The sequence below is a fragment of the Amblyomma maculatum genome, chromosome 6 (assembly GCF_055883805.1).
Source record: "Amblyomma maculatum isolate TAMU_Amacu chromosome 6, ASM5588380v1, whole genome shotgun sequence".
In the NCBI taxonomy this organism is placed as follows: domain Eukaryota; kingdom Metazoa; phylum Arthropoda; class Arachnida; order Ixodida; family Ixodidae; genus Amblyomma; species Amblyomma maculatum.
Window position 1 is genome coordinate 178,028,854 of NC_139349.1, and position 10,803 is coordinate 178,039,656.

Consider the following 10,803-nt stretch of genomic DNA (forward strand, 5'->3'; position numbering starts at 1 on the left):
AACATGGTAATGCAATCAACAGTCAAACCTAGATTACAGCTGTGCTGCTCCTACTTGGGAAATGCTAGGGGCCTTCTCGGCATTGCAGAAGTGAGGGGTATGTGATGACATAACTCATGCTGCACTGCGTTTACAGCGAGTCACATTTTGGCTCGCGGACTGTGGCAAGTATGCAGCCTTCTCAGTAACGATGCTGTGCAAGTTCAGCAATCATGCCCCAAGACTCATTCAGTGTTATTTACGCAAGCTTCATTACCCCTCACTTCCCTGTGTAACACCGAGAAATGGTAGTCTAGGTCTGCTACGGAATGAGGCTTGAGGCTCACTTGTTAAGGAGGCCACGCATGCACAGATTGTGGCTGTATTTGTCTGCCGGTGGCCACCTGTGTGGTGCTCTGAACAAATTTGTGAGTGCCTGTACAGGCCAACAACGCTAACACAGGGGCCAGTATGTTGATCATATTTGGAGACTTGCGCAATTCTAGTTGAGTTGCCCAAGGGGGAAGATAAAACACAACACACGACACAAGCGCAACACTTCTATCCATTCCATTGTGTAATCCTGCAAATCTGTACAGGCCATTTCATCAATTAGATTAAGACAATAAAGGTGCCGTTTTAAGCACCACTGCTACCCAGCCACTGTAGTATACCAGATAAGCAAAACAAACAGGATTCCAGATGTGTTCGTAAAGCTCACTTGCCTTCCTTTTTCTGAGCCCGTTCAGGAGGTGCTGCACTAACGTGCACATCCATCGATGCTGCATATATCACCCTGCTTTCTGAAATTTTGACGTAAAAGGTCATGTTAGATGTTATGCATCTCAAAGGCAACATTTAGCACCACATTATAATATTCAACTTTGTTCTTTTCATAAAAAGACAAAGACCTCTCCCATTATCTATCGATCCTGCCTCGAGTTTGAACATGCCACTGCAGTCCCATTTTCCTTCACAATGTGCTTTAATGGGAAGTTAACTCCAGAACTCCAACTTATGTTGTCAGCATTATTAATACTAATACGTTTTCTCCCAGTACTCTTAAAGCATCCCATTATCTGCTTGCCAGCTGACTTGTCCATGCTTGCATGCAACCAGAATATACACTCACCAGATGAAAAAATTTTCTGTATTAGGCTCTTCTGCAGCTCAATGTTGAGTTGGCGAAGTTCTTTTACTTCGGTTTTTAATTCTTCACACTCAGCTGTGCAGCTGCTAAGTCCATTAGCAGCAGCATCCTTCTCTGCGAGCCGTTGCTTAATTATTCCTAGCTCTTTGTGCAGTGTGCGCACCTCTTCTTCTAAGGCTGCACATCTGCACTTGGAGGTTTCCTCTTGTATGTTGTCCTCCATTGAATCCACAAGCTCCATCTCATGCTTCCGCTGCACCTCCTTGCGGAGCTTTTTAGTTGGCTGTGCTACCTGCAATCATAATTGATCAGGAGTGCCCACATGCAGCTTAGAAATTCCACTGGAATGTATTCACATATTCCTGAGTTGGCTTCTTGAAAAAAAAACTGAAACCACCATGAGCCATAAGTATCTGTTGTGAACAAGTCATGATCTCATTCCATTTGTCATGCATGCATACCTTGAGCTAAATACAACTTACATATGCCTCATAGAACAACATAAGCAGCGAGTGCGACACTGCATCTACAATGGTAAAGCATCTAGTGCTCCCTTCCTTTTCATTGATTTTTGGAAAGGGCTCATATCACTTAGCGTTATGCAGTTTATGAACAAAGTGTCATTTTAACTACTATTATAGCCAATAATTGTGAAAAAAAGTGTTTTTCCAATAATGTCTAATATCAGCACTGCATTAGCTGGAGCATGGCCACTGGCAACAAGCAGTTTCAGGCAGCTGTTCTTGCCATTAAAAAATTGCTCAGTATGGTATCTAGAAAATTGCATCCTGTGCCAGAGACAACATAGGACTTGCTGTATTTGTCTACCTAAATATTGGCCCCATCTTTGTGCACTGCAAAAACCAGTGCAATGAAACAGTAGTAATCAGCCCAACTAGAAACAATTCTTTTCCTCAGTATTTCTCAAATGGGGGTCCGTGAAGAAATTGTCTGGGTCCGAGGTACCCATGCCCACAAAACAAAGAAAAAGGCTGCGTGAGAGCTCTAGCCTGGCTAGACAGTTTTGCAGGGTTAGTAGCTTTGACTCAATTTTGAATGAAGCGCTCTCCCATAACTGTGGCACCACTCTGCATAAAATTGCAAGCCCCCCCCCCCCCCCCCTCTTCCTTTCTGGGAAATATACTGTACCTAACCCACAACTTTGAAAAAATCCCCACAGTTGACCTTTCAGCATTTTAAAGATCAACAAATAAAGTCCGATTTAATAAGGGGGCCTGAATGTGCAGTAAAATTTGAATATGAACACCTGTGAATGCAAAACGAATAAACACAAGGCAAGACCTGCATTATGCCCCTAAGTATCAACTGTCATCTTTTAATAAACTACAACAATCTCATAATCTAACCATGACATAATGATAGCTTTCACAGTTAAAGGCTAACTATACTCAACACTCTCGTTATAAAAGGCTGGTCAAGCCTATAATCTACCTCTATCAACACCTTGCTCAACACCTTTGGTTTTGCATGCACTGACATGCCAAAGAATTGACAAAAAAAGAAAAACAATTCCAAACTGTGCTTGCCAGTGTTGCACCTGCATCTCTAGCAATCGGGCTGATCAAATATAAGAGCTCACAAACTCGTGTCTTCAGTTTAGATAAAAGCATGATAATGTCACATATGTTGGGAGGATTAATGTCGACCGATAAATAATTGCCCTTTGTGGCAGATGATAGATACCTATTACAAAATAAAAGGAGGACATCTTGTACAATGACAGCTTATAAGGCCAAAATGCTCATACTTTAAACCAATTTTTTATACAGCAGGCTGATGTTTCACACTTCTTAGAAAGTGCCACATCTTGTGAAAAAGAATCACTTTATTAGTAGAGATATGTCATTTTTCCCCACTTAAGAAGCAGATCTGACATCTGTGCTTAGAGCTCACATCATACCTTTGCATCTGCATCCATCCCATCCCCCTTACTGCCACCATTTGGTCTCCAGCAACATAGACGGGACACTGGCATGGTAAGAAGAGTGCTGCTGTTTTGCAATCTAGCATTAGGATATGAAACAATTTGCAGTAAACAAGGTGCAGTTACCAACCTTTTCCTCTTCTCTGCTCGTCCTCTTCATGCTGCTGGGTAGTACTGCCCTTCTGCGGCGTTTCTCTGCATGGTTCGCCATTTTCTCTTCCGTTTCTGCAATAGCAGAAAGGTGGTTTAGGTAACCAAAGCAGGGCGATCAGCTACTGGAATTTCTTTCAAAACAGCTATGGCAAGAGGCACAACTTGGGGTTGCCACAGTCAACTTGACCTCGAATAGGCCAGCACGGTGTGCAGTGGTCTGCAATTGTGGTGCACGGAGTAGGGCCACGAAGTGCTCCCAACAGAGCTTGTGTGTAGTGCCACCTTATGTATGAAAGCTTCATGGCAAGCAGTGCAGCTAGCAATGCATCATTCATAATGAAGTAATAATGAAGTAATTACTCATTAATATCCAACAATGTGCAGCCACATGACTAGTACAAAGGACACCTTTCCAGCTTCCATACAAAAATTGCAAAATCTCTCCTGGTTCAAGGGTTGAACTTGTGACCATGCTTAACTGGGACCATCACTACTATTCGAGTTTACCAGGACAGCTAGCATAAGGTAAGGACGATCAAATTGGTCAACTCGTGGCAAATTGGTCAATTTGCTCTTGCCCTACCATATGCTATCCATTCTGCTTAGCTCAGTAAGTAGAGTGACTGCCCCAGTCAGGTAGTGCAAGTTCAAACGCTGAACCAGATTGCACTTCCCTTCTAATATTTTAGAATGTTTCTGTGAAAGCTGTATACTTTTCCCTTGTAGCTGTAATGGCTGCACTTGTGTCAATAATAATGAATAAGTACTCTCTTACCGCAAACGTTTAACTTGGGGAACTCCCCTAAACATTGGAGTGGCCATTCAGGATCTACAATCAATTTGGAGTGTTTCAATGGGGAATAGCTTTCACACTTGCTGACATGAATTTCCACCTCAAACGCAAAAGTAACAAGCCCTCAAGGCTCTATTGCCAAATCCAAATTATATGAATTTAAAATACCTGAAAACCTGAAGGCAATAGAGGCAGTGTATGTGTGCCTGCGAAACACAAAAATACACTTATCTAGAAGTGTTTAAGCGTACGGATATGACGTCAGCAGTTACTAAGCAAATGTTGCAATCGGTAGTTTTCTGTGTGTTCAAGAACTCTTCATTCCACAGTCGGCACCAAAATGCCAAAGCCAATGGTCTAGCTCAGATAATGTATGTATTCATGTCACAGGTTGGCATGTGCACTGACTCATGAGTCCACATGTAGTTGAGTGTAAGTTCGAATGAGTTGATATCACTATAGTGGTTACTGTAAATGTGAGTGGGCATGAGAGCAAGTGGTCATGAGTATAATTAAGTGAATTGCCCTATATGGTGCCGACCGTATGCTTCAAGTTACACATGTGCTGGAAAAAACTAAGACATGGAATTCACAGGCAACAGCATTGTCAAGAATGATATGACATGAGCCGTGGTATATATAGCTTTATAGATATGTTGCCCTACATGCACGAGTACACATTTTGCAAATAGAAGATTGCAGAGTTTGCACTGTGTTACAGAATTCGAAGTCCACCCGCGGTTTATTATTGCTGGCTAATTAGTATTTCTTTAACGCCAGATTGTTTACTGAAGTTCATATAGGCAATACATGCGTACGCATGCAGTTTTGATCAGGTTCATATATGAGCTATTCCGCTGCAGCTAGCTCGATCACTTCCCAATCTCAGCTATGTATGTACACGCGTCAGCATCAAGTGTGCCCCAATGGAAATCTCTCGACGGCACATATGCACAATTACGAGACGAACTGCACAGTTTTTGTATAAAAGAAAATAAGGGATCTATCCACTCGCGCGCAACACCCAGGTTACTTCACATGCGATGAAATGCACCGTGAGTCGCGCATCACATCGGCTGTGCACGTCACTTCACCAGAGCTCACTATGGCAACCTAAATTGTACAAGTCATAATGCGCGCGCGCGGTAAATAATGTATACGTATAACACTTACCGGTCAGATGCAGAATTCTCGCGTCGTAATAGCCTCCTTGGGTGGTGTCGTTACCATGCCAGTAGGCCTGATATGTTTTTGCTGCATCAAAATCGGCCACATTGTTCGGAGAAAAGTGCTCGATATCAGTATGCTGAACCACAGCTACCGTTAAGTCACACCGGTATTAGACTAAACAATACATGTCGATCTTGATGATGGCCTTAAAGCGTGTAGAAACACCGAAAGCAGTACAAGCGAAGAAACAAACAAAGACGGTCAGAGCGAGCAGCGAGCGACGAAGAGCGGGCAGAGGACTCAGAGAAGCGAACACGCCCATCTTAGTGCCGTTAGCACCGTTAGAGGCAGGGCTGGGCGGGGCCGGTGTGGTGCATTCCCGTCGTGCAGCGCGCGCTAGCAGACGACGCTGTTAACACAGCAATACGTGCTTCCCTCCTGCAATGATCAATAGCAAGACCCTACGAATAAAAAAAAATGCGTGCGGTCGGCCTTATTATCCCGATGGCCTGTTTCATCCCGCGGGCTGTAAGTGAGCCGCGCGCTGCTCATGCTGAGACACTCGGCGCACGCAGCGCACGTTCCACCGGTGTGCGCGCGTCATCGTGTCTGACGCCACTTCCTATGCTCCAGCGCAGAGGCAGTGTTTCATGTGTCTCAGCCGAAGACACCGAACCAACCTAACTTCCTTCATACTTCCGTTAGCTTCTTTTATCCTTCCGTTAGCCAAACACCGCATCGATCCTTTTGTCCTCTTGCGATATTTCTAGCTGCTGAGAGATAGCCTTTTCATTCTCAGTGGAACCGTGTCTACGGTAAAAGTGCGCGAAAGGCTGGCGCTCTGTACGCGGTGAACTCGCTTTATTTTGCGATGCCAGGAAAGCGGCGACAGCGTTACAGGCGCTATCTCGAACCGGGAACAAGTGTTGAAGTCCCTAGACAGACTGTCGCCAATGCAAGCAAAAGAGCCAAAAAGACTTCAGCTGTTGTTCAGGTAGGTGTGCTTTATCCTATTAATGATGTAAGATCTCAGCAAGATTTTTTTTTTCCTTGGAGTTACAATTTAAACACAAGGATTGGCATCGCAATTTCTGCAGAGGCACCGATTTAATATATAAGCGGGCATGGTGAGGCCGCCACCCTTACAAATGTCCCGATTTTAGAACCAGGTTGCAGTTTATTTTTCTGGGCAATAAAATCCATGAAATGTGTGGTTGCTGTAATTCGCTGCAAAGAATGGAAATTGCAATGCTTACGGAGAAAACGGCAAGCTGCATTATGTTTATTTTCATTTGCAGGACAACCAGCATGCAGGTACAGATGAATCCGCAAGTGTTCATGCAGAGGAGGCGCTGGTTCATGTCACTGAAGGCTCAAGTCCAAGTAGTACAGAGGCAACACAAGGTGATGCTGAAATGCAGCCTGCATATGCAGATGACACTGCCGACTCTGACAGTAGTGACCATGAGTCTCAAGCACACTACAACTCTGACGAAGAGTCTGCGGCATGCAATGCCAATGAAAGCATGGAACAGGATGATGAGAATGTTGAAGATGAAGCTGAACAGCAAGACTTTTGTAATGATTTCGACACCTACATTGGGAACCTTTCAAAGGAAACATTGCCACATCAGCCAACTACTAAAGCACGAGCACTGCTGTTGATTTTGTCTTACATTGTCACGGCAGGGCTTACTTGGTCGCAAGTAAAAGGTCTTCTCATACTTTTGAATGCCCTCTTTTGAAAAGAAGTTGTGCCACCTACCCCGTATATGCTGAGAAAGTTATGGAAAGACAAAAAAAAGGCACTGAGGCTACACTTATTCTGTCAGCGCTGCCATGAGTATCATGGAAGCACTCATGAAATGTCCAGCAGCAGTGAGGTCACTTGTGGCAACTGTCACATCAAAACTACTGTAAAAAATTTAATAGGAGTTGGAAGCTTCTTTGTGATTTTCGACCTCAAGCAACAGTTATCAGATTTGATCAGGCGTTCTTGCTCAGTTCTTTTTCAAAATCTTCAGAATTTGTCTACACTTATCCGGGAGCCAGGAATATACAGAGATATTACTGATGGTGACCTGTACAGGAGTATTCGCCGTCAACTCAGCATGACATGGAGTGACATCACTCTTACTTTCAACACTGATGGAGCACCTGTTTTTGAGTCATCAAAAAGCTCCATCTGGCCCATTCAAGTGATGGTGAATGAGCTTCCCTTCGAGCTTCGGTGGCGAAATGTGACCCTCACGGGACTTTGGTTCGCAAAGGAACATCCACCAATGCACATTTTTATGCTGAAGTTTGTTGAGGAACTGCAAAATATTGGCACAATTGTGTGGTCCCATACAGGCACCATCGTAAAGTCTTCAGTCCATGCGATTCTGTGCTGTGTGGATTCACCGGCAAGGGCATCCATCCTCAACATGAAACAATTTAATGGTTATTATTGGTGCAGCTGGTGCCTTGAGGAAGGTACATGTGTCGATGGTAAGTTTCTTTCATTATTATACTTCATAAGGGCGTTTCATTTCCAATGGGTCCACAGTAATAACAACAATTTGGTGTCATAATGACACTATGAAGCTGCAAACTTATTGGTAAGCAAAAGCAACACAGCAATAAACACTGATATACCAAATAAACCAACCCAATGTATGCCTGCCTACTAACTGTTAGGTACATATAAGTGAAGGAAGTTTATTTTAATTGCATGCTTTTTGAACATAATCAGATGGTGAGGATGAAATCGACGGTTGAAGAGTCAAAATGCACTGCTATATTTCAGGAGTGAAAATTGTAATTTTGCTGTAAAAGAACTGCAGACTGGGCTAGTTGGTGTTGCTTCATAATGGTGGTTTAACAGTGCAGAACAGACACAGACCAAGAAAGAGACAAGCACACGAACCAGCACTAATTTTGCTGCCATTTTCCGAACACTTGTAAAGATTGGAGCCGTGCCTGCTGAAGGATGAACATTTATTGCTACCTTTCTGTGAGGACGTAGCAGTCTGCTTAAAATGACCATTAGCCATGCAGTTTCATGTCTTGGTTTTGGAAGTACAACTGGCTGTACCTGGCATGGCACTCTGCTTCCATCAGAGCGGACAAAATTCTCGCATAGTATTCCAAAGTGCAGCTCTCATGGGCCTGTTGCTGTGTTGTGTTGATGGTGAGGTGATAATAGTCACAGTGCATGCGGAGGAAACCACAGGAGTAGGGTACAATGTTAGCAAAGGAAAAAAATCGGGGCATTGCATGAGTAGGCAAGAGCAGTGGCGACTCCTAGTTCCCTTGTGTGCAGGCAAAGCCATGACTCAGCATTTGTCTATAGCATTTATGGTTTGAACACAACACTTGAACTCAAATATCACATTGTAGAGAAGCATAGTCATTGACTAGTGTTTTTTTTTATTACCTTTATCTTTATTGTGCTACTCTGGGATGTTTTAACAATTTTAGTGATAGGTTCTGTGTTAAAAGTTTTTAGTTTAGGGGAAGCCATAGAATGTGCATTTGTGTTACTTTGTTGAACGGCAGTTTTTGATATTTGACCATACGAAACCATCCAGAGGCAATAAAATTTTAGCTTGCAATCTGGCCTGATGCTTAGCTTAAAATTTTACTTTTGTAACCCCAAAATCTTCAATGGTGGCCTACTTTGTATCATGAGGAATGCTGCATGGCGGTTAGTGCAGACTTGGGTTGTATCTGACTGTAGTAGATGGTAATGTAGCATGTTTTCAATTTTTACAGGCACAGTCAAGTACCTTTACAATGGCCAGCTAGCCTGTGAACGCACGCATAGGGGTGTGCTTCAAGCAATGCGAAATGCAGCACAGTCTGAAGACACCTTTGAAGGCTTCAAGGGGCCATCCCCAGTGTTTAAACTGAAAGGCCTTGACCTCGTATGGGGTCTACCTCCAGACTATATGCACTGTGTACTGGAGGGCGTTACAAAACAGCTGGCTGACCTGTGGCTGTCAGTTACAGGATCACAGTTCTACATCGGGCGACACATCAGACTTTTGGACTCTAGACTACGTGCCATTAAGCCTCCCATAACGTTTTCTAGAACCGGACGACCCCTCTCGGAGCGTGCATATTGGAAGGCAACTGAGTGGCGGTACTGGCTCTTGTTTTATAGTGTCCCTTGCCTATCAGGGCTCCTTCCTCGGGCATACCTTGTGCATTTTGGACTCCTTGTGAAGGCAGTGTTTTTGTTGCTGAAGGACACTGTGAGTGAAAGTGACATTTGTGCAGCTGAAAAATTATTGTTCTCGTTTGTGCAACAGATGGCTCGGCTGTACAGTCAAACAGCGATGACGTTCAATGTTCACCAGCTGCTACATCTGCCTAAGGCAACGCGCATGTTTGGCCCACTGTGGGGCACATCAACTTTTCCTTTTGAGGATGGAGTTGGCCGTGCACTGCGGCTTGTGTCAGCAGCCAAGCTTGTTCCTATTCAGGTGGCTGAACGATGCATTATGCATCAAACATATCGAGATTTGGAAAGCCAGTTGGAACTTCCTGCTCATTTGGCTTGCGCCAAGAAAAATATTGGGGCTCAGTGTAAAAGGACATATCAGACATGCGCTCTCGGTATACCGCATTCTATTTCTTTTTCTGAACACCTTGGAAATATTTTCAACTTAAAATTTGGCTGTATACCACAAATGTCAAGGTACTTTCGTGCTCAAATTGGCAGCATTATTGTGCACAGTTCAGATTATTCAACACCAAAGAAGACCTGCTCATGCTATGTCAAAATGATAGATGGGTTTTATTGTTGTATACTTGGAATTTATGTAATCGGAGGCTCTGTGTATTTACATACTCAAAGATTACTTGCCACACCACTAGTGTTTGATGTGCCTCATATTGTGCAATGTCAACATCCACCTGCTGCTCAAAATAATTCTCTGTATTGTTCTGATGATGTGGCTGTGCAGTGTGTGTTTTTTTATGTGGATAATGTTTCGTACTTGTGTGAGGTGCCTAATCAGAAAGAAAGGGACTGATACTGGAGTAATGCATATTTTGTTTATTTTATGGGGTTTGCTGTGCCAAAGTGACCTGGGATATCAGGTGTGAAAGAAGTGAACAAGGGTTCAACAGGGTGTTGACAAGTTCCCTTGTCGAAACTCGAAACATGGCATGGCTTGTCAACTGAAGCTCCCCATCAATCTGTGTTCATTTCTGTTTTGTACTGTATAGCCATCTTCCTCTTGTTCTACCTTGAGATATGAGAGACGTTTAGTTTGGTTTGTGGGGTTTAACGTCCCAAAGCGACTCAGGCTATGAGAGACGACGTAGTGGAGGGCTCAGGAAATTTCGACCACCTGGGATTCGTTAGCATGCCCTGACATTGCACAGCACACAGGCACCTTGCTTTTTCACCTCCATCGAAAAGCAGCCACTGCGGCCGGGCCCGCATCCTTGGGCACAGTAGTTGAGCACCCTAACCACTGCACCACCACGGCGGGATAGGATATGAAAGACATTGTAGTTGTGGGCTGCAGATATTTTCGGCCAAATGGGAATTTGTAACATGTGCTGGCATTGCACAATTCATGAGTTCGAATAATGTAAAAATGCTGTTGTGCCCATAGG

At 43.8% G+C, this 10,803-nt stretch overlaps 1 protein-coding gene across 1 annotated transcript; it reads left to right on the forward strand.

Moving 5' to 3' along the window:
• Nucleotides 1-8,983: 8,983 nt before the first annotated feature.
• Nucleotides 8,984-10,523, forward strand: LOC146187482 (uncharacterized). The gene has a single exon (XM_084607717.1). The coding sequence runs from the start codon at nt 9,015-9,017 to the stop codon at nt 10,209-10,211; it is 1,197 nt and encodes a 398-aa protein (XP_084463843.1). The 5' UTR covers nt 8,984-9,014; the 3' UTR covers nt 10,212-10,523.
• Nucleotides 10,524-10,803: the final 280 nt, after the last annotated feature.